Source organism: Dermacentor silvarum, chromosome 7 (genome assembly GCF_013339745.2).
Source record: "Dermacentor silvarum isolate Dsil-2018 chromosome 7, BIME_Dsil_1.4, whole genome shotgun sequence".
In the NCBI taxonomy this organism is placed as follows: Eukaryota; Metazoa; Arthropoda; class Arachnida; order Ixodida; family Ixodidae; genus Dermacentor; species Dermacentor silvarum.
The window spans coordinates 164843838-164868977 of NC_051160.1; the positions used below are offsets into that span (position 1 = coordinate 164843838).

Consider the following 25140-nt stretch of genomic DNA (forward strand, 5'->3'; position numbering starts at 1 on the left):
GATTTGAGCGTTATTGCATGCAGTTATTTTCGCAGGTTATAGGCGTGGATATTTTATTTTTTTCCCCGGCTGTTGTAATTGGGGGTTAGGTTTTTTTCCCGGGTTATACGGGAAAAAATACGGTATGCACGACTCCAGCGACTTCCGCTATGAGCAGTCTACGCTGTATTGGTATTTTGGTACTAACAGACCTAAAATAATTTCTCTTCGGTGTCCCCTTTAACCCTGCCAGTCCAGTGGGCACACAGACAAACACAAAGACTGATGAAACGCACCTGGTCTTGGCAAGCATGCTACGCATCTTCTGCAGCTCCTGGCGCAGCTGCAGTACCTCACGCTTGAGCGCCTCCATCTGCTGCTCACGTTCGGACTCTTCTCTCTCCTGGCGCTCAAGTCGCTCCAGCTCCATCCGTGCACACCGGTCTCGCTGGGCCTCCAGCCGCTGTTCCACTGGAAAGAAGGCACAGCGCTCAACCGTCACATATGACGCCTATGCATTAAAGGCGACCTACAACTAAATTTTGGACCCTACAAAAAGCCTAGTTTCAAATTGTGTACATATAGAGGCACCTCTGTGCTAAATTTTACGTTTCATATACGAGTGCATGCGCCAAGAAAATTTGAAGCGCCTAAAAAAAAATTTGTGAGTGCAGATTGTGAAAAAAGAGCTCAAAATCGGACGAGAAACTTAAGTTCACAGAGCCATCTCTCGTTTCTCCCACCGCCAAGTGCCACCATTTTGGTATCATTCGAAAGCTCAAAGCTTCACCTGTTTCACATTTCCAGTTCGAAGACCTCTCTACAATGGTCACACAGGAAAAGAGCAAAGGCAAGCATGAAGAAATCGAGAGCCAGTCTGACAAAGCTCGCAGTGCACGCAGCCCTCCTACTGGCTCAGCTTAACAGGAAGCTGAGAGGCACTTTTCGATTGGCTGCTGCTATGGCAATTGGTGCACCAATGCTGCCGGCGAAGAGCTGGCCTGCTAGGCCTGCTTCGAAAACAGTGGTTATCCGCTGCTTCCCTAATGATCAGTGATCCCGCTTGTTTTCAAGAAAGTGGAAAACCAGATTTGCATACAGAGAGCAAAGCACAACCCTCATCTAAGCATACGGTGGCACTGAGGTGCTTATCGCAAGAATCAGGCCAGCCAGTAAGTGGAATTGGATTGCACCGGACAGAGCAAGTCGCTAACCCATCTTGCAGTTGTGTACAGTGTAAAAAAGAGCATACATTGTAAAAGCAAGAGCAAAGAAGAGCCCTGTGTCGTTGAGTCTTGGACTACTTATTAGACGGCATTGACATCAAGCGGGTGCTTTAGAAAACCATTGACTATGTGCCAGCGCTTTCTCTCACGACTGAGCACAGCCACGACTTTTTGCAGTCTAGACCCTGTTTTGAGGTTTATCTAATGTCTTTAATAAAGGTGACAGCGCGGATGCAGCTCTAAGAAGCATGAATGACATGGGACAGTATCCGTTGATTACCAGTGAGGCTACTGACGAACTGAGATTTGGAGCAATTTCTGGAGCAGCAAAATCTTAATTTTGGAGTAGTTTGGAGCATCCAGATACAGATTTCGGAGCACTTTGGAGCTAATAAATGCCAGATGCTGGACACGTCCCAAGCTATTTCAAACACTTAAAATTGACAAGCGTTATTCCAGAAAGTATTTGCTTGCTGTAAAACAATGTTACTCTGCCTCTAAATACACCAGTTTCCCTTTAATTTAAATGAAGACAGCAAACCTGTTCACACAATTAGCTTATTTCAAGTTTAGTGAAGCTGCTCAGATGTTGCCTTTTACATCGTATGATTTTTTCATTGACAGCTGACACTTTGTTATGTTTTCAGCAAGGCTCTAGCATCATTCAGAAACACCTGGCCCGACAATGTCATCAATGCTTTTCCGAGCCAGGCCAGCCTTGATGAGCCCTTCGTAACGCTCAGTCATTCCTTCAAACGACAGCAGGTACTTTTCAACGGACTGTTTTTCCTCGTAAAGCTGAAGCCTCTGTTGGGCAACTGGCCGATTCACAACTGGCGTCGACCGATTATTTCAACACCAGCAATTCAAACAAGCTCAATTATGCGGACTACTTTGAGGCAACATCACTGACCCATAAATTTGAACTATAAGTACGACCGAAATTTCGGACACCTTAAGGTACGCCGTTCTATATAATATCGAACTCTGCCTGCACGACTGCGTGCTAATATGACCGTCGACTTGAGCAGAAAAAGCAATATTTTGACGTTGATACATCGCTGGCATCGCCGCAGCATGGTGGTCGGCCATGTTGCCAACACCTGCTGGAAACCAAAACTAGCGAAGCCTAGTGAATCCAGCAACGACCGTGCCCAAACCGTCGGGCAAGCGAACTCCGGCGACCCATTTGGGAGTGCATTCGGGTTAGCTCCGCGCGTCCACCGTTTATTCATTGACGTGTTAACTAGCGACACTGTCGCGGCGACTTGATGTCTCCGCCGACGAGGACAGTGACTGTTTCAAAAAAAAAAAAACGCCGTCATTCGGCTATGATAGCGCGGTCAACTCCTGCGCAGCGATTTTGTAGCCATGCATTCTACTCGATTCTATATGCCGCCCTTATCATCCACCATTCCCTGCCGGCTGATACCATATAACGCAGGCGGAGCGCCACTCTTATACCACTGACAAAGCACAAGGAGCGGCAGCGGAAAAGGCATCGCTACAAAATCGTGGTCCTGTAGCCAAAGGTTCAAGATTCGGTGCATGCATTAATTGTACTTTCGTCTATTGTGGCGACGGCATAACAATGGTAGAGATACGGACTAACCAGATCGTAGGCAAACATACATGCGCGCAGGACTGCGTCGGCAAACTTCGGCTTTATTTTTGGACGATCCCCTTTCCGGGATACTTTCACTTTCGCGACATTTCGCATGACTAGCACTGGACACGTCGACGGATGATAGCATTCCTGGCACACTACCAAGTATGCCAACCCTGACACTAGTGACGCGAAATCCCGCGAAAGTGAATGTATCCCCGAAAATGGTCAACCGAGAATAATGTCTTTTTTAGCCACTGGCGGAATAAACTGCCCTCGTTGTGTTGCCGGGCCCACGCAGCTTCTTGCTCACTGTGAAACAATGTACGTGCATTTTGGTAAAACTACTACTACTCGCCGGCGATATCGAAGAAAATCCCGGTCCTAGCCTTCGTTCCGCTACTACGCAAACGTCGGGGGATATTATGTTTGCTCTTGACGAAATTCGCTCAGGACAGACCTCCTTGCTAAATGAAATGAAATCGATTCGCACTAAGTTATCGCAAAATGACAAGGTGTTTGAAAGTATAAGAAAAAGACTGGACAAGATTGAGGAGGACTGTTCGTGCATTGCTGCGATGAAAACAAAATTAGATAACACCCACGACCTTACAATGCGTAACGCCGCTGATATTGCAAATCTGGCAACACGAATAGACGACGCTGAAAATAGGTCGCGTCGTAACAACCTAGTGTTTTTTTGGGTTGCCAGATGCAGGACGTGAAACGTAGGATCAATCTGAAAGCCTAATTATACAGCACTGCAGCTCTAACCTTAATCTTGATATCCAATCAAGTGACAGAGCGCGCCCACCGGCTCGGAAAATTCGAACAAAGTAAAAACAGACCTATCATTGTGATGCTCGCCAACTTCAAAGCAAAACAACGTATTCTTTCGAATGCAAAAAAACTAAGAGGATCAGGCTTCAGAATATCCGAAGACTACTCCCGCAACACCCGTGATGCCCGCAAAAGCCTCGTTGAGTATGGCAAATCCTAAGGGAAAGCTTTTAAGCTTCGTCACGACAAGCTGATTATAGATAATAGGAGCTACGTATTTGATCACTGCAACAACAGGGTCATCCCATATAAAACATAGCTACCTCGCAATGCCTCCGGAAATACGTGTGACCCTTTCCCATTTCTTTACACAAACATTAGAAGCATTCTTCCAAAACGTGATTCACTTCAATACCTTGTCGAAACCACTGAATCTAAAATAATTGCTCTTACCGAAACATGGCTGAATTCATCTGTTGATGACTCTGAACTGTTATGCACTTTCCCCGATTTTGATATTTTTCGTCGCGACCAAGGCGCTAGGCGGGTGGTGTTATGCTGGCTACCCACCGTAGTCTTAACTGCTCATTAATCAACATTGCTACGCCAATCGAAGCCTTATTCCTGGTTTGTAAAACTTCATATCCACCTGTTATATTAGGTGTATGCTATCGCCCTCCTGACGCTGAACCTTCCTTCATTATTTCCCTACACGAATTACTTTGCTCTATAACGTCCACACACCGTAACGCTTCCATCATTTTATACGGCGACTTCAACTTTCCCTCCATAAACTGGCTTGATATGTTATCATCTTTATCAAAGAATAACGAAGAATGAATTTTTGAACATGTGCCTCATATATGGTCTTACACAGCTAATCTTGGAACCAACGAGACTTACCGATAAAAGCGCACACATACTAGATCTTTTGTTGACTGTCACACCCTGATAATGTCTCGTCACTAACAATTTTACCTGGGTTGAGTGACCACGTAATAGTTTATGGTTCCATTCATTGCAAACTATTACTCCCTAAAAAAGAAAAGAAATTAACACTGTACGATAAAGGAGATTATGGCAGTGTAGTGAAGTGTAGTGTAGTGTATGGCAGTGTAGCGTCGCATCCTCCATGCCAAACCGTTCGCCCCGTCCATCTTACGACCCCCCTTCTTGTGTGTCACCGACATACCGCCCGCCGCCGAACACCCGCCGTTCCTCATCTCCTCGCCGGCGCTCGTTATCGCCGATGCGGCCTCGTGCCGCCCCTCGGGATGAGGAAAACTGACAGTCGCAGTCCACGAGGCAAGGGCTGCGTTAACGTCGAAGTACACAAGTCCTCATTGCAGCCCTTCCAATGTGATAGACGTGTTTGTCGACGGTGTCCGCGCGTCTGCACTCGTCGACACAGGCGCAGCCGTATGTGTTATGGACGCTACACTTTGCCGCTTACTTCGGAAAGTCACGACGCCCCTGTCCGGACTATCCCTTCGCACAGCCAGTGCTCAGCATATTAGACCCTTGGCGTCTTGCACTGCTCGTGTAGAAATTCAGGACGTTGTCTACGCTATAGAATTCTTGATCCTTTCCTCCTGCTCTCACGATGTCATCCTCGGCTGGGATTTTCTCTCGCGCCACAATGCCGTTATTGATTGCGCTCGAGCCGAAATAGAACTATCGCCGCTGCTAGATTTGACGCCCACTGACGCTCCGCCGCTTCCCAGGAAACTGATTGTCGAAGCCGACACTCAGGTTGCCCCCAACGCCTCAATGATCGTGTCTATGCACTGCAGTGGCCTCTCGGACGCCATTGCATTACTTTCACCGTCTGGCCGTTTCCTCGCACGGAAGGGCCTGTTGCTACCGTTTGCGACCGTGGACATCAACAATGGCACTAGCACAATTTTCGTTTGTAACCCGTGCCCATACCCTGTCATGCTGCTCCGAGGAGAATGTGTTGGTACCGTGGAAGCCATCGACGACGTGCAAGTTATCGACGTCACCGACTACCCGAATTGCGCCACCTACCGTACACTCAGTGCTGTTTCTACATCTGACGCATTGCCCAGAGATGTATTTGGTTCTTCCATCGCTGGAACCCTTACAGCGGCCCAGCGTTCCCAGCTGCTGTCCCTCTTGGAAGAATTTCGTTCCTCTTTCGACGTGGGGCAAGCTTCCTTGGGTCGGACTTCAACTGTAACGCACCACATCGACACTGGCTCTCACCCACCATTGCGACAACGCCCGTATCGCATATCAGCCAGCGAACGTCGTGTGATTAACGAGCAAGTCGACGACATGCTTCGGCGCGAAGTAATTCGACCCTCGAAAAGTCCATGGGCTTCTCCTGTCGTACTTGTTACAAAGAAGGACGGCTCCGTAAGGTTTTGCGTCGATTATCGCCGGCTGAACAAGATCACTCGCAAGGACGTCTATCCCCTGCCACGCATAGACGACGCAATTGACTGCCTGCAAGGAGCCGAGTTTTTTTCATCTCTGGATTTGCGCTCCGGGTATTGGCAAGTGCCTATGGAAGAAGTCGATCGACCGAAAACAGCCTTTATCACGCCCGACGGCTTGTACGAGTTTAACGTCATGCCTTTTGGACTCTGTAATGCGCCCGCGACATTCGAGCGCATGATGGACACAGTTCTGCGAGGCTTAAAGTGGCACACATGTTTATGCTATCTTGACGACATTGTAGTTTTCGCGCCCGACTTCCCCACGCACCTCGAACGCCTCCGGCGTGTTTTGACGTGTTTATCGAACGCCGGCCTACAATTAAACATCAAGAAGTGCCGATTTGCTGCACGGCAACTCACGATACTTGGCTATGTCGTATCCAAGGGCGGAATTCTCCCCGACCCCGACAAACTTCGCGCCGTTGCCGAATTCCCCAAGCCAACGTCCATCAAAGAATTGCGCAGTTTTATCGGTCTATGCTCATACTTCAGACGCTTCATTCGTAATTTCGCCGCCATCATATCGCCCCTGACGAAACTCCTAGGGAGCAACGGGCTCCTCACCTCGTGGTCATCAGAGTGCGACGAGGCGTTCACGAGCCTTCGTCGTTTGCTGACTTCCCCGCCAATTTTGCGCCACTACGACCCGACGGCCCCTACAGAGGTCCACACAGATGCCAGCGGTGTTGGCCTTGGCGCTGTCCTCGCGCAACGCAAGCGAGGGTTCCCTGAGTATATCGTCGCTTATGCCAGCCGAACACTTACGAAAGCCGAGAGCAATTACACCGTGACAGAAAAAGAATGTCTCGCGATAATCTGGGCTCTTACTAAGTTCCGGCCATATTTGTATGGCCGCCCATTTGATGTCATCACGGACCACCACGCACTATGTTGGCTGGCATCATTGAAAGATCCGTCCGGCCGTCTTGCACGTTGGGCACTTCGCCTGCAAGACTACGACATCCGCGTACTCTACCGCAGCGGACGACAGCACTCGGACGCCGATGCCCTCTCGCGCTCTCCCTTGGCTGACAACAATATATCTCAGTTGACTGTGTCTTCCATCGACCTTCGCACCATCGCTTCCGAGCAGCGCAAGGACCCCTGGATTGCGTCGCTTATAGGCTGGCTCTCTGATCCATCAACCAGGTCAACAACCCGCGCGTTGCGACATCAAGCTCACCATTTCGCCATTCGCGACGACCTGCTTCACCGGCGCAATTACAGCTCCGACGGCCGCCAGTGGTTGTTAGTAGTGCCTCGCAGCCTGCGTTCCGAAATATGCGCAGCTTTCCACGCCGATCCCCAGTGTGCCCACTCTGGCGTTTTCAAGACTTACCAGCGCCTTCAACAGCGGTACTACTGGCGAGGGATGTACAGCTACGTTCAAAAGTTCGTACGCTCTTGTCCCGATTGCCAGCGCCAGGAAATCTTCACCTCGCCTCTCTCCAGCTGGGCTGCAACCTTTACCTTGCCCCACCCGGCCCTTTGGGCGCGTCGGTATAGATTTGTACGGGCCCCTTCCCATGACATCGGCTGGAAACCGCTGGGCCATTGTGGCGGTTGACCACCTTACGCGATACGCTGAAACTGCGGCGCTTCCGGCAGCTACAGCGCGTGACGTTGCCTCCTTCCTGCTTCGTCGATTCATCCTACGTCATGGGCCACCCCAGGAGCTGCTCAGTGACCGCGGACGTGTCTTCCTCTCCGAAGTAGTTGAAGCTATTCTCAAAGAGTGCCACGTTGTTCATCGCACAACAACGGCGTACCATCCTCAAACCAATGGACTCACGGAACGGTTCAACCGTACGCTCGGCGACATGCTCTCAATGTACGTCTCCTCCGACCACACAAACTGGGACGCCATTCTGCCCTTCGTCACCTACGCGTACAATACCGCTACGCAGAGCACTACTGGTTTTTCGCCATACTTCTTATTGTATGGCCGGCTCCCATCGCACACCATCGACACAATGCTACCATACCGGCCCGACGCATCTGAATGTGAGCCCATTTCTGATACGGTGAGACATGCCGAAGAGTGCCGGGACCTCGCCCGGGCTTTTACCTCCAATGACCAAGAGCGCCAGAAGAAAACTCGCGGTGACACCACCTCTGCACCCACCTTTCTTTCTGGAGCGCTTGTGTGGCTCTCAGTTCCTTCCGCTGCACCTGGTCTGTCCTCCAAGTTAATGCCTAAGTATGAGGGCCCCTACCGCATCGTCGAGCGTGCATCACCCGTCAACTATGTGATTGAGCCCGTTGAACCATCTTCCGACATGCGCCGTCGCGGACGCGACATTGTCAACGTCGAGCGCCTCAAGCCGTATTATGATCCCCTAATAGTGACGAACTGTTAGGTCGCCGGACGGCTCCCTTTTTCGTCCGCGGGGTAATTGTAGTGAAGAAGACGGACGATGCAGTGGGGCATCCTTACCAGCGCTGTCTAGTGGGTCAGTCTCTCCAGCGCATCGCTCGGACTACGTCGCTCGCGCTCGCGGTTCCCTGAACTGATCGAACGGTCAGCCCTAACGCTTGCGTTTAATAAACGCCTTTACAGCAGCATGAATAGAGACCTAACTGAGTTCTGCACTTGGTTCCTAGTTGATTTTCTGGAGAGATCAGTTGAGACAAACTGGCTGTTGTTTAAAAACAAAATGCGTGACCTAATTAATAGATATATACCAACCATTTATGTTACAGAGCGCGTATCGTCCCCTTGGTTCAATAACAACTTAAAACGTCTGAATAACAAAAAGAAGAGACATTTTCGAGCCGCCAAAAATACTAACATCGCATGCCCTTGGGCAAGATACCACGTGGCTGAAAAAACATTTCAGCGCTTTGCAGCGGAAGCTAAGCAACGTTTCCTTTCTACTACATTGCCTACAATGTTGCGTAATAATCCAAAGCAATTCTGGAAAACAATTAAACCAGCCCACCATAAAACTGTTTCTTCATGCGACGATCACAATAACCCTCTTCCTGAAGCAGTAGTTCCTGATGTACTTAATGAAACTTTTTCTTCTGTATTCACTCTCGAACCGAATGATGAACTGCCCAATTTTCCTGAATTTAGTTACCCTACTATGCCCGATATACAAGTCAGCCCTCATGGCATCAGCAAACTAATTGGCAATCTTAAATTGTCATCTTCTGCAGGCATCGACGGAATCAACTCCAAGGTGTTAAAAAATATCAAGCATAGTACAACTGTCATCCTGTCTCACATTTTCCAACAGTCCCTGTCATTAGGAGTGGTGCCACAGGACTGGAAGGTGGGCAAGATCATCCCAGTCCCAAAGAAAGGTACTTCGTCATCACATAATAGCTATCGACCGATTTCATTAACGTGTGTGGCTTCAAAATTAATGGAGCACGTCATTTATTCGCATGTAACCAAGTTTCTAATCTCTGTTGACTTCTTTCACCCACAGCAACATGGTTTTCAAAAAGGTTTATCTTGTGAGACCCAGCTTGCATTATTTACTCATGACATCAGCTCAAGCATTGATCGCAATATTCCCATAGACGCCCTGTTCCTCGACTTCGAGAAAGCCTTTGACAAGGTACCACACAAACGACTATTCCTTAAGCTCTCACACCTAAATCTTAACCCCTTTGTCTTCGACTGGCTGTGTGACTTCCTACAAAACAGGCAACAGTTTGTCTGTATTAATGGGCATACTTCCTCATTAGCGCCTGTTATATCCGGAGTTCCTCAAGGCACCGTCCTCGGACCATTACTTTTTTTAATCTTCATCAATGACCTACCGACAAACATCTCCTCCTGTATTCGACTTTTCGCAGACGATTGTGTCCTTTACCGTCCTATCCATAGCTTCCATGATAACATTTCCCTTCAAAACGGTTTACTAACTGTTGAAAACTGGTGTAGAACTTGGCTAATCTGTTTAAATATCAAGAAGACTTCGCAGATCTCATTCCACCACCGAGCTTCCTACCAAGCACATAGGCACGTCATTTTTGGCTCCGAATTATCTTTAGCTTCATCGTATAAGTACCTTGGTATCACAGTGACTAATGACCTCAGCTGGTCACATCATATAGGAAGCATAACAAATGAAGCTAACCGTGTCCTTGGCTATGTCCGGCGTAACCTTAAGTTTACCCCTCCTCACATAAAATTGCTAACGTACCAAACGTTCATTCGTCCCAAGCTGGAATACGCATGCGCAGTTTGGGACCCGTACCAGATTAACCTACAGAAATCTCTTGAGTCTATTCAAAACCGTGCTACAGTAAAAGCTCGATGATACGATCACGGCTAATACGAATTTCCGGATGATACGAATTTTTCTGTGGTCCCGGCCGAGCCCCATAACTTTGCAACGTGCTAGAGAACGGTTGTTACGAATCGATTTTCAGCCTGCGTCGGTTGATACGAATAAACGCCGCCCCACCGACGGCCGCGAAAGAGAACAGCGCGCATTCACGCGCTTTCTCTCCTTCTCTTTTGGTGCGGAGGCGCGGCGCCGGACAGCGCGGACTCCGCGACTGGGCGCGAAGAGTTTGAAGCGGTGGCGCTTCAAGAAATAAATGCTTTTTACGTGCATGTGCCTGAGTGAGTTCACCTCTGACTCTTTAATTTAGCTACAGTCGAATCTCGTTAATTCGAACACGCTTATTTCGAACATACCGCGCACCGACAATGCTCTTAGCAGCGCGCCAAATAACGCGGCGGCGCCTCCGACCGGCATTGCTCCGACACCGCCATAGAGCAAAAGCTCAGGAGAGACCCCTCAATGCCGCACACGAAGGAACGGAAAAAAAAAAAGAAAAAAAAGAACCCGCGGCGGAAATTTCCCTCTCTATCAAATTGCAAGGTCACCGTTTCTGCATCGCGCCGGAACAAGCGTGTACGTGCCGACTAGAGTGTTTTAGGCAACCGTATTCTAGCACACACTAGTGCCGACGTCTCAGCCACGCGGATAAAATGGTAGTGAACCCTTCTCCTCTATTTTCTAGTCACATGTTGACCTTGCACGCTGCGGCAGCAGCGCAGAGGGAAGCAGCGGCGGAGGCACAGTCGGGCCAACGAAACTGCCACGCCCGCAAACGCTCGCTTCCCGAAAACGGCAGAAAACGAAACTTCAGCTGCGCCAGCACGGCGGCGGGCGCGCAGGGAGATGTGCGCACGGAGTCGAAGGTGAGAGAGAGCTACGAGGGAGTTGAGAGGGAGGGCGAGGGGAGCCACTGAAGCGGCGGAGTTGACGCGGCCAAATCCGCTTCCCAGCCGCCCTCCTCCCTCACCTTCGACGGTCTCCGCGCGCACCCGTGTGCCGGCGCCGCCCGCTCGCTCCCTGAAGCTTCGTTTTCTGTCGTTATCGGGAAGCGACCGTTAGCCGGTGTGGGCAGTTTCGTGGCCCGCGCTTGCTATGCGCTTGCGCGCCGTGATATTTCACGACTCGCACCGTTCGTGCATCGTGCTATGGTGCACGAATACTTCAAAAATACGTCCTTTTAATTCGAACAAATTTTCGGGCCCCTTCGAGTTCAAATTATCGAGAGTCGACAGTAATATTAATTGTTTCGATGATACAAATTTCGGCTAATACGAATATTTTTCGTGACCCCGTGAGATTCGTATCATTGAGCTTTTACTGTATTAGATTTGTCTTCTCAGATTATTCATACCACTCTAGCGTCACTGATCTAAAACATACGGCTAATCTTCCCAGTCTTGTGTCACGCAGAAAAATAGCGCGCCTGTCCCTCTACCACAAGTTTTATCACTGGTCTCTTGCTCACTCGATTATCGTAGCTGCTCATCGCCTTTCACTCCGCAACAGTCACTCTAAAGCTGTATACCCACCACCTGCGCACACTACTGCGCACCTCAACTCATTTTTCATTCGAACAGCGAATGACTGGAATCATCTGCCCACCGACGCTGCGCACCACTCCGACCCGTGCCACTTCAAGTCATTCATCGAAGAACTCGTACAAATGTAACCCACCCCTCATGTAATACCCCATACCAGGGGCTATTGAGGTATCAATAAATAAATAAATAAATAAATAAATAAACTCAGTTACTTTCTGGCGAATTTGGATATTTCCGGCTTCCAGTTATTTGTACTTTTAGGGGGTCCCCATCGAGCCCGAATTATCGGTCGCCGTTTGATTTATGAAGCCGCTTTAGTCATGTGCGCTACGCACGTCTGCGGGCCACTGCGACCACACACGTAATGCGCAGGCGCTAATTTTGGCACACTTCGGAGCAAAATCGTGTATTTTTATCAGGATGGCGTAGGAAATCTCGTATGGCACAATCTGGCGCATTTGGAACAGGAGTGGGAGCACTGGATTATGGTTAGTGTTGAACTAAACGTGGGCACCAGATGGGTGCCCTGGACTGTCTAGCACAGCAAGTTTTGAAGTGCAGGAGCAGTATTTCGCCCTCGAAAACGAAGAATGACCTACAAGCAGGCAATTTGCACTTTTATAAAACAAAAACTAATCAAAGCAGCTTCATGAATACTTTATAATTGCCTTTTTAATATATTTGCAGTGTGTGTGCTAACAAGAAAGTTAGCTCTGATCCCCTACTGCCCCCTTCAGCAGGCAGCAGAAAAAGATGCCAAACGAAAGAAAGCAATGACATTTCAGGGAGCAAAACGGCTAGCAAAGAGAAAGGCAACGCAGTGAAAACGACATTACCAAATACAGACCTTGTGTTTTTTAAGGCACAAAAAGGGAATGCAAAACTGTGGAGGCTAAATTCAAAAGACAATATTTCATGCCGTCCATCTCGCTCATGGAGCTGATGTCTTGGCAACCACTTAAGTTATTTTTCAGGGCATGCGAATACAGTCAACGACCAATTTTTCGAATGCCCAATAATTCGGACGCCTTCGTGGAACCGCCACGTACCCTATAGAGTCAGTGCATAAGAATGCCTGAAATATCGGGTGCAAAAAACCTTCGCCGTCCGACTTCCCGGCCTTTTTACCATGACCGCAGGTTCGAAACGGCATTAATCGAAGCCACCACCAACGCCATTTTGATTATCTCGCCGCCTCGAACCGGCGCTCTCGCACACAGATCCGCTGGCAACCGTAACCACCACTGAGGGAATGCTAGGCCTAGCTGCTTCGACGTTAGCTACCAAGTTTTTTACTGTTCGATGCCATGTTTTTCATTGAAATAATTCACCGCTTTCATCAACGGCACAGACTCCACCTTCGTAATCCTCAACAACGGTTTCGAAGCTCGGAAAGCACGGCACATTGCACAATGCCGGTTTCTGGAAGTCAGCTTCGCCTCAATACAGCAGTGTTACACGGTGAAGCATACGCGAAGTATAGCGGTGAAGCATAGAAAGAGTTGGAAGGGGCAATCGTCACCAGACACTATTCCTTACTCATACACGTGTGCACCCGGCGTCTCCTATCACAGTGCAAGCACAGATACGCCTAATAGCTGTGCTGGCAGGCATTTAGAGCTATTGCAGACGTGCCTGTGGCGATTTGAGCCCTTGGGGGCAGCAAAAAGCAGGCATTCATTTTCTTTTTCGACTGCCCGATTTTTCGGACGTTTTCGCAGCCCCTAGGGAGTCCAAAATATCAGAACTTGGGTGTACTTGAATATGCAAAGTAAACATTGAACATTCAAATATTTCGATTCATGAATCAGATATCTGTTACAGTAAATCCTTGTTCATTCGGACGTCACAGGATCGAACAAAACGTCCGAATTAACCAAATGTTGCATTATCGAGGGCATCGAAAAACAACAAATGGTTACTACAACACACTTATTTACTGAATGAATCAGCAAATCCTGTTTTTATTTTGCACAAAACCAGTGCGGAAGCTGCAATTGTAGTCGTCTCATGACTGGACTCACAGCGGCAAAGGCCTTGCAACTTCCTTCGCAGCACAGTCACACAGCACATCTTCCTCCAAGACATGCTTTTCACTAGCACACGCACATCCTGATTATTTTTTTGCCTGTGAGCTGCTCGCCAACAGATCATCCATTCACCATGATGTAGGCAGCGCTCTTAATCCCCGACAGCCTCTGGAATGTTTGTGACATTGCACGCGCAGCCATATGTCGCACTGAGTCAAAACGAAAGTATTGTTTGCCACAACTGCTGTGAACGAAAATGTATTGGCTATGGATGCGAACATGGGTGGCGACTATGCAGTTAGGCACGAGGCCAAAGCGGTGCTTTTAAATGCAAGAATAAGGCTGTAAAAGCACAACGCAATTTGGCGTTCCTGTCCTTAACGTACAATTTCCGCTGATGACTATGCCGACGCAGACTGCATCTCTTCATTTCGGTTGGACGCTAGTGCCATTTGCACTCTTGTGTCACATTTGCAACGCTCCGCGCTCGCCAAGCTCCGAGAGTTGTCTGAATTAACCGGTGCGCGGCCAAATACAATACAATTAACAAGAATTTGATTTTGTTAAATAATGCATATGCCTGCCGGGACCAGAAGATGAGTCCGAATTATTCGACTCTCTGAATCAATGAAGATCGAATGAACAAAGTTTTGCTGAATATGACTTTTCGAATAACGGTATACAGGGGAACCTCGATGATACGAATCTCACGGGGTCACGGAAAATATTCGTATTAGCCGAAATTCGTATCATCGAAACAATTAAAACTAGCTAAATTAAAGAGTCAGAGGTGAACTCACTCAGGTGCACGTACGTAAAAAGCGTTTACAGTATAGACCACTTATAACGTAACCGTTTATAGTGCAGAACTGCCCACAACGCGGCCTTTTCCGACTCCCGTTTACCCTCCCATAGAACGCAGCGCGGCAGGAAGGGAGGGAGGAGGGGGGGGCTCTGCCAACAAATGCGTTCGCACCTGTGCCCGCTGTCAGTGTTGTCGCACGCACCGTATCTTGAAAGCGATCTCCACGCGGCTCTGACCTTTGTAGGCGCTGTGCTTACGCCGCTCAGTTTTCGTTGAAGCGATAGACCGCATGAACTTTCGCTTGCTGCACAAAAAAAAAAGGAAAAGCAAAAAAGCAACAAAAGCGCCACCGCATCGCGGCCTCCGCACTGTCCGGCGCCGCGTTCGCGCCTCCGCACTAAAAGAGAAAGGGAGAAAGCGCGTGAATGCGCGCTGGGCCGGTATTTTGTAGCGATGCCTTTCCAGCAATAATGCCTTTTCACGCTTATCGCGCTTTGTCAGTGGTCAGAGCGACGGTCCGCTCACGCTATCAACGGGATCAGCCAGCCAAGAGCAGTAGATGATAAGACTAGTACAGAACAAGTCATAAGGCATCGCTACAAAATCGCGGCCCTGTTCTCTTTCGCGGCCGTCGGAGGGGCGGCGGTTATTCGTATCAACCGACGCGGGTCGAAAATCGATTCGTAACAACCGTTCTTTAGTACACTGCAAAGTAATGGGGCTCGGCCGGGACCACAGAAAAAATCGTATCATCCGGAAATTCGTATTAGCTGTGATCGTATCATCGAGATTCCACTGTATTTGAAAAAAAACCAGCCGAGATTGGTACCTTAACCCACACAGCCATTACGTGGCACATAGTCTGTTGGTACAAGGTTGGTACAGGCCGAGAAAAAGTATTCCCATGTGCAATGCGGACAGAGGCAACGGCAACAAAAGCAGCCTCTACGAATAGCATGAAAGCGTGAACGAAGATCAAACCAAGTGGGGAGGCATGCAGATTGGTGCACTGTGTATGGCAGTCTACATGTGGGCACTTCCTCGTGCACATGCCTGACACTGAGGGGAGGCATACTGGATTCAATAAATATCAGTTGTAACCGAACACCAGTCCTGTGTCCTCCCTCATCCACGTCAAAATTTGTACAACAATATAACGGTAGGAACAATCCTCTCCTGTAAAGACTGACATTACCACATCGCTAGTTCGAATTAACTGACAGTTTAAATTATTCAGACTTGTATGCTCCTTGAAAAAGAATAAGCATTCGGTTAGCGCCATCGTCTCTATTCGTCGTGGCTAGTCCGTTACCGTTTTCCTTACTCGAAATTGTTGACCAAGCAGTCCCAACACATGCACTTCCATTAATACAGCTGAACATAATCCTCCAGTCTTTTTAATCGCCACCCCGAATTATCACTGCAAAACCTTAAATCAACCATCCGAAGGAAAAACTGACGGTACACGCACCCAGCCTACGTTCCCGTTTCCGAATGTTCGCCATGCGGATTTCCTCAAATTGGAACTCCATGGTGCCCCGGTACACGCTTGCCTTGTCATACATGGGCCGCGTGGGTAGGTCTGGTGGATCAGGCCGACAGAGTGGGACTTCCCAGCAGTCCCAGCGGTTGCCGTGATAGACCTCAGCAGACTTCTTGCGCTCACTGCAAAGCAAACACAATGCTTAACCCTCTTCCTACCAAATGTAAGCAACAATTGCACCACATTTACCGAGTGAATTTCATGAGCAGCATGTAGAATGTAAGTCAAACCTCAATATAACGAAGTTGTACTTGCAGCGAAAAACAAATTTTGTTAATTTCGAGGTTTTAAGATGTCAGCACTAAAGACAACTTCACAGATTCCCAGAGCATTCCTGGTGAACAGTATCTTGTCGGTATGCACCTATAAACGAATTCCAAGCCATAATAGAGTGGCTACAAGTGCCAGGGCGTGCAGTGCAGATTACGCCGAGAGCAAAGCATCAGCATGACTCACGGCATCCTACAATTTCCGTGAGTTGCATCGTGCAGCACTGTAAATCTTGGACGCTATGGCTGACTGTGCTTAGTTCCCGTAGCCGTCATAAGACGACGCCCACAAAATAAAGAAAAAAGTGCAAAAAAAGTCAGTTTCACCAGAAAGGCAGAGTACTGATGGCGATACCAAAGAGACCACAACACGAAGTAAGGTTCATAGTTCTATCGGTGTCACGTGTGCTCTGGCAAACACGAACAGATCGCACTCAATGACCACAAACTCACTGTCACAACACAAGCAAATGCTTCGCACTGTGTCTCGGACACTTCAGATTACAAAATGCACGTCAAGGCACCAAGCATCTCGACTCACCCTTCGCACTAGCCACAGATTACCTCCAAGATAAGGCTTATGTGGATGCACGTGGACGGGGATGTCCCTAGCACGTGCCTAATCTCATTACCCTTGCACAGAAGGAATCGACAGCTCTCGTGCTTCTCCGAGCAGTCGAAGCCAAGCTGCCATGTGCCCCACAAGTTGTTTATGAACGCGATAAATGGTGCAGCATGCATTTCACTAACTGGGGACCATATAGAAAGGATAGAAGTGGCGAGGAATAAGTTCCAGGAATAATCATCCCAGAGCTCTTTACTGAACAACCCTCATATATTATTAGGTCGCCCATTAAATTATTTGCAGACGACTGCGTAGTGTTTGAGGGAAATAAAATTACAACGATACCGAAACGTAGAAGAGATTTGTGCACAATAGCGCAATGGTGCCAAAAATGAAATATAAGCTTAAATGTAAGGAAACACTCTTGTATAAGATTCACCAATCGTGCCCATAGATTAGAGACAAGCTACAACATCAATATAATAAGCAACCAGTCAGGTTACAAGTACCTTGGTGTCTACTTTTCCAATAGCTTTAACCCTTTAAGGCCCAGTGATTCCAAACGGAATCGTCAATTTTGTAGCTCAGTGGGCAACCCCGGGGTAAAAAAAAAAAAGGTTCTTACGCTACAACACGTATTTAGCCCTTGCTCTACATATGCTGGCAAGCTGGTAGACTCAAGGAAGTGCTGCCACATCTGAACGACAAAATAAAAGAATCGCTTGCTCTGTTCCCGCCATTCGCTGAGATCCCCTTTTCTTTTCACCGTGCAGAGGTACGACAATTATTTTTTTTTGTCTCGAACATTTGGATTTGGACTATTAGGTGCTATGCTATCCCTTCACAGTAAATTTATTCGGCGAAAAGTATTTGCGGGTACTGGAGAACTTTGCGAATCTTGATTCCAAATGGAATCATTGGGACGTAGCGGTCCCGACTACTCACGCGATACATTTTCGATTGACGTTACCTCACTGACTAAATCGCGTGTTTGTTCGCGCGCAAACGGCGTTTCCATGCCATACTTGGCCATGTTTTGGGCGCGTGCTACCTGATGGATCATTATCGCGTCAGGAGCCTGTATTATTGGTGGAGCCTTGCTCTGCTTTTTGTGATTTTATGCTGTTGATATGAGCTTATATGCCGTGTAGATAAACTTTCTGGGGGGAAATCCCTGCGTAATACGAAAACAATTTCTTTCGGAACAGATGGCAACAATCAGCGCATGCGAGTTTTATTGGAAAAAGAAAGAAGTCGCGAAGCTTGTGATGATCCCTTGAGGGTGACATTGATTCGTCTGATGAAAAAGAAGTCATTGCGCAAACTAGAACAAGATAGAGAAGAATGTGCTCTTACTCCCGCATTCAGTGCAACAAGTGTGGCACACTCCTCTGCCTCAACAAAGAAAAGAACTTAAGAAAATAGACTTTTTACGTATTCCTTGAAACGATGCAGTCCACGAAGTCCCACTGATTTCATTTGGAATCATTTAATGAGTTTTGATTGAAAAGTGTGAACAGATTTTTTAATTTTTTTTAACTACCACGATCATGCACATCTCAAATTATAAAGACCAATTTTTTTACAATGAACAGAATTAATTTGGGCCTGAAAGGGTTAATGGGGGACACAGGACAAATAATTGAGATTTTAGTCCAAAAAACGCGTTTCCACATTGACCCTTTTTGCAGAGCAGTTTTCTAGAAATGAGATGGTGCTTTCGGAGAGTGAAAAGGGGGCCACCGTCACGGAATGTAGTATGTGTCCCTTAATCATACATGCGTGCACGCGCCGTCTTCGGTCACAGTACGAGCGCCGAGACTTCTAATAACTGCACTGGCAGCCAGTTCGGCCTGTTTCTGACATTGCTGTGGCGATTTATGGCCTTCCTCACTGTTGCATATTCCCGGCTGTTACGTTTCTTTTTTTCTGCTGTCAGTTGAAAAATGTATCAATGGAGTTGTACTGCATTTAGCTTCCATCACACTGCTGTTATCCTTCTTGACATACAGTTACACTTCGATACAAGAAACGCAGTTTGAAATGAAATTGAGCCTTATCACAGGTCTTCAACTTCCCATCTACATGCTGAACAAACCGTTGGTGGCATTTGCCGTGCTCACCTGAGGGCTTGCCGTGAGCCTGGGACCAGTGCAGGAGTGCTGCAAGAAAGCACAAGGTGGACTCAATATCGACATGTGCCTGCAGCAGTATCTCCGAGACATTTTTAAGCTTAACACACAAGTTCAATGTGAGTACAGCAGCGCAAAACGACAAGGACAAAGTAAACGGGACGTGTGCTAAATCACAAATGGGCCCAGCTACACACAGCACAGCCAGACCTTACGATATGCTTGCGTGCATTAAGATCGGCAATTGCAAGGAAAGAAAGCAATCGATAGACACCCCAAGCTTATTATACTAACCACACATTGCCCTGTAGACACAAAATGCGACTAAATCAACCCTCTGTACATGCTCACATGAGCCGTTACATGTACGTCACCCACAGAAATACGGCTGCTGTGGTGAGAAATCTTGCGAGCTTCCCTGCAATTGCCGGCAGGGGTTGTATTAGCGGTCATTCACTTTCAGTGAGCATTCCTCGATTAATCCAGTGGTCGGGATGCCCATCAAACCAATGAAATGTCATGCTCAATGCTATGTCACACAAAAGTGAAAAAAATGTACAAGAATCCACAAAGAATACGACTCAAGAATGCTGTGGGCATTGAAATGCTGAAGCAGGTAATGATTTACTCGACGCAGGTAGTATTTACTCGAATGAACGTTACAGTGATTGTAACACGTAGAGGCAAATGCCCAGTTACATGAAATTAAATAGTTAACAGCCCCAATGTAACGCGAGATGAACAGAAAAGGCTATGGTACCTTTATTCAAAAAAAAGAAAAAAGTTCGGAAGTGAATTCTCTTCGCTCATTATCGTCCAAGGAGGAGGTGACAGTCTCTTGAAGCGGGTATCATACCGCATGCGCTGAGCCACCATGATGTCGCAAATGAATGGTGTAGAGTGTGAAAGGCCGCCCGGTACTGCAGCCCCGTAACCGTACCACCACTCACAAACACGGCAAACATGGCGTTGATTCAGTTGTGGCAACAAAGAACAAGTTTTGACTTTGGTCGACTTGTTTATGGATTGGACGATAATCGCTGTGGCCTTTCCCTTTGAATCGAGCGACCTACGAGAGGATGAAGCCTGGATCTGACCTCAAAATGAGGGAAAAAAACTGGTAGAAAGAAGAAATGCAGCTACTTGCTGCATTTGTGAGAGCCCAACATTAGTGCCAATACTTTATTTTTCGTCTGCCTGTAGCCTTAGGCTGGAGATTCATCCATTCCAGGACAACGTGCGAAGCGGACTCTTCAGCGGTGTTACAGCAGTGGCAAGCTGTACTTATATCCAGTGTATTTAACTTGCAAAAGTTCACAGCATACCACTTCGCTTGTAATTGTCCCAAAAGCGCTCCTTTTCGATGACCATTTGAAGGAACAGTACGCTGACATCACTGGTATTGCCTCTGCGGTTGCCCTCCATGCTCGCACGTTTGGCAGACCTAACATGCTTCCTCGCTTTATGCCTTTGGTCACCTTGTTTGGGGGGTCGTGAGCTGGACCTGGTAGACTCCGTATCGTTCCGTGAGCTTTTTTGTATCCCTGTCATCCACTCAATGTATCAATCTCAAGTGGGTATACTTGTATACCTGTTGAGCGCATTTGTCATTCTGCTCCGTCTTCGTTCATATGACACTTTCGCCACGGCCTCAGATGCATCAAAGGAGGACACTGGGTGTGCCTCTGTACACCCAGAGCAGTGCGGCCAGCTTCCTTTTGTCAGGTTTCCAGGGCCTGCCACGTGGGAGAAGGCTGGAACAGCTTCCCAAAGTGAGGCTAGGTACAGCCACCCCTTTCCACAAAGCCCTGCAGACCTCAACCTGGAGGACGATAGGTCCTTGGAGAAGCGACGGGTTTTCACTTTTAGCTTTTCCTCATAGCTATGCATGTAGTTTGGGGCCACTGTGATGGTTATACCGAGGTACTTGTATTCACTAGCCCAAAACCTTGCAGTTGCCCTGTATGTCAAGCTTTGAGACCTCCTGGTGAGTCACGAAAGCAAAGGCTAGCGCCGCAGATTTCCCGACGTTGAAACGCAGCCCAAGCGTTGTGCCTTCTTCAACACGTATGTCTAAAGGCCCTGCAGCTCTTCAGGGCTGTTTGCTATGATGACAATATCAGCTTATAGCAATGCTGGTATCCGCTTCGTGTTGGTAAGGCCGTCCCCGTATAACTTAGGTTAAAGCCCCACCCACTGTCAGTCACCGTTCCATACTTGAGAGAGCATGAACAGCACATGCAAAGGTGACACGAGGCATCCCTGTCAGGCATCTCGACACATTAATGGGCTGTCACCCAGGGTGTAAGCACACAACACCTACAGCATTACAAGCATTTCGTCTGCTGCACCTAGGTCTGACAGAATGGACCACAAGCTAAGCTGTTCTACAATATCGTAGGCCTGTGACATGTCCACGAAAGCCATAAAGCAAGTCCTGGGGGAGCTGAAGGGACAGTGAATGCATCATCTCCCATCAGTGCTTATTTTCTGTCTGCTGTAGAAAAATTTGTATTATTAATAGTAGCTCATTATGCATGATTCCGGTTATTTGATTCTAACACACGCCATTTTTTTTTCCAAGACAATTGGGCCGCAATTTGCCTGCACAGTGCAATCAAATACAAAACCAAAACTCCATTTACAGCGTTTGTATGCTTTACAACAAAGCATGGCTGTATTGCAGCGAAGCTGACTTTAAACATGCAGCGAAACAGTTTAAAAAACTGGCCGGCATTGGACACTCATCCATTATACTTGCTAAAATATCAAGAGCTTGTTAGATTTCTACTTTGATTGGGAGCTTTAATGTCATTTTTACATTAGTTTTCTGCTTTGGACACATAGAAAGCAGGGGTACATTTGATTTGGGGGCACATTAGAATTGGGCAAATGCTACCAAATCAAACAGCAGTTTGTTTTGACGTTTATTCTGCAGCTTGTGTAATTCCACCCGCCCGATAAGGCGATCATTTTCGTCTGTCCCGTATGGATGGAATTAACAGAAGTCTATGGATGTGAATGTAACACTAAGATCGATCTTGAAACAAGACTCGTTACAATCAAGTAAATATGATATCTAATGGTAATTAGCTATCCATCACACTGAGTTTCCATGCATCATCCTAAAGTCCAAGCACATGGGTACTCGAACATGCCAAATAATTAAACAAGGCCAATCTCAAAAAAAAGCATGATGGTGACAGACACACACAGTACCTTCTCCCGTTTACTTTTCTTTATAAAAGTGTACCCGCCATAATGAAGTCATGCCTTGGCTAAATTATGCTTAAGTTACCGTTGCAGCAAGTGGGAACAAAAATCTGTATGCTCGCCTGTTGAGGCCAAGGCATCTATGCAGGTGCTGAGCTAATTTTAAGCTGTTTTTCACCATGGCTGACGATAGTAACAGAGCACGCACTTCCCAACCATACATAGCACAACACTGAAACAATAGTTCCTTACTCTTTCACACCTACGCAAGTTTCCTAAAGGGCATTGTGACAATTTGGGAATCCTGAGATATGGATGGTAAAGCTTGTCTTGAACATGACTAGGCCTAAAGCATCGTCATGGCTGTAAAAATAAAGCTTTTCTGCTCTCAAGTTAAGTGGTCAGAGCAAGTGTTTTTGACCTAATACAGTTGTAGAGGGGATGAAGAAACGGACGCAGCAGTGGGATTCTGTCTTGGCTGGAGGTGCGAGCTGCTGACGCCGGCTGAGACTGAGTCCCACTGCTGCGTCCGTTGCTTCATCCCCCTACACAGTGAACACTCAAACCTCGTTATAACGTAATGGGATATAACGTAATAATGGGTATAACGAAGTAAATAAAATTTCCCTTGAAATCTCCATAGAGAACCATGCATTTTAAACCTCGCTATAACGAAGTAAAATTGACCTGTCAATGGATATTACGAACTATATCAGTCTACAAAAAAAAAAAAAGCCGACTACAGTGCGTGAAATATTCCGCGGAGTTCGACACTCGTTCGGCGCGGCTGTTGTAAACTCCCGCGTCGACCTCACGGCCATGCGCATCCACGCCACGCGCGGCCGAGCGAGCCACCAACCTCGCTCAACCAGCGGGCCAGCGGGCGGGCCACAAAACGGCAGTGAGAAGCGGCCAAGCAGCGCAGTGCCGCAGCAACAGCGAGCGAAGTGACCTTCGGGCTGTCTATCGCATCAACGCAAACTGACCGCCCAAAACACATGGCACGCACAAAGTTACGAGCCGCCGACGCACCTACACTGTCTAGACTCTGCCCCCAACGCAGATCGCTTTCAAGATACGGCCCGCGCTGGTCGCGCGCGGCACAGTAAGCAGTTGATGCCAAAGTACAACGCCGCACGGGCGCGCACATTTTCCACGTCGCAGATCGCTTTCAAGATACGGCGCCGCAGTAACCCTCCCCCCGTGCCTCGTGGGCGACAGAAGTAGCGTGCTTTCGCCCCGCCTTTCTGCTTCGCGCGTGCAAGATTGAACCGCAATCGTCGACTGATCCTCGCATGCCTTCACTCGCACATACAGTATACGGTGCGCGGCGACGGAACAGTTATACGGGGAAAAAAAATTTTAGGGCGCCAACGCATCATAGACACCAACTTTAGGTAGCAAACACGGACCTCTAAGGCCATGCTTTTGCTAATGGCAAACAAAAATACGTTGTAGGTGTTGCCCCCGACACTTTGGGCGGCCAATCCCATCCTCAAGCCACCAAGACAAGTGACATGACAAGTCAACATGGCCACTCGGGCCGCCGCGGGGCGGCAGTTCACAACGCATGATGCGGGAACGGTCTCACAGTTGCGAGGCAACAGCAGTGTTCCCAATGCATTGGGTCCTAAGGGAGCTATGCCGGGACTGGCCGGGGAACGTAGCACTGGGGGAACGTAACAGCGGGGTTCTACTGTAGTTGTGCACTAAACTGAGCATACATTTCCGTAAACTGGTGTAATTGATATAACGAAATAATGGATACAACGAAATAATTACGGCTCCCCTTCAACTTCGTTATAGCGAGGTTTGAGCGTACTTCCGTTAAAATGGCCCTGAACCACCCCTTGGGCTTGATGAAAAAAAAACACAGTCCGCAGATAGCATATGCTGCAGTGAACACCTCAGCCAAATTTTGCAATCATGCGCAGCGCGTGGATCTCGCTGACCTTTCTCTCAAATGCTCTCTGTTGAACAGAAGCCTGCTCCTTCACAATTTTCTGGACGCTTTATTTCGTAATATAGCAAATTCCCAAAAGCAGCTGCTATTGACCAACAGCTAACGTCAATCAAGCAGGGTATTCGGATCAGTGTGTTTCTCTCTACTGTTACTGTGTATATTGACGCAGTTTAATAAACAGGCAGAAGTAAGCGAAAATCTGCTTTCGAATTTCAATAATAATAAAGTACTTCCAGAAGGAGCAGACTATTGTCTGCTCACGCTCAGCTGCATAGGAATTAAACTTTGGCCACCCTACTCATCGCTGTCGTAACAGTTGGGACTCGCTAATTTCGACTAGTCTAGAACAAAATGAGCAAGTTGGACGTAGCTACTATCCGTCGGTCAAGCTGGTGTAGGACAAAGCCTGTGCACATCACGTAGCACAACCAGACACAGAAGCACATCAGCACGAGTGCGCACCCTAGCCCTGTTGCGCACAAAGCAAACGCTGCAGTTGTAGCTGCGGTCTGCTACGTAGCGCAGATACCACGGCCGCCACGGGGTGCCGCCACAAGTCCGTCGGCTGAGCGCACTGCAGCTCATTGAGGACAACTACGTTTGGTGCGTTGTAAGCATCAAATGCACAAATGTTCATTCCACCATAATGCAGAATGAATAATGCTGCACCGGGCACTGAATGGCTAAGAAGAAAAAGCCAAAAAAAAGTCCCGGTGTGC

The 25140-nt window shown here is 47.9% G+C and overlaps 1 protein-coding gene across 2 annotated transcripts in view; it reads right to left on the reverse strand.

Moving 5' to 3' along the window:
• LOC119458661 (mitotic checkpoint serine/threonine-protein kinase BUB1-like) overlaps positions 1 to 25140 on the reverse strand; it is a 169812-nt gene that overhangs the window by 97102 nt on the left and 47570 nt on the right. For both annotated transcript variants that reach the window (XM_037720526.2, XM_049671339.1), the window contains exons 8-10: positions 19237 to 19275; positions 16208 to 16401; positions 276 to 450 (exon numbers count right to left, since the gene is read on the reverse strand). In XM_037720526.2, coding sequence (XP_037576454.1) covers positions 276 to 450; positions 16208 to 16401; positions 19237 to 19275 — 408 coding nt within the window. The remainder of the gene's footprint in view (positions 1 to 275; positions 451 to 16207; positions 16402 to 19236; positions 19276 to 25140) is intronic.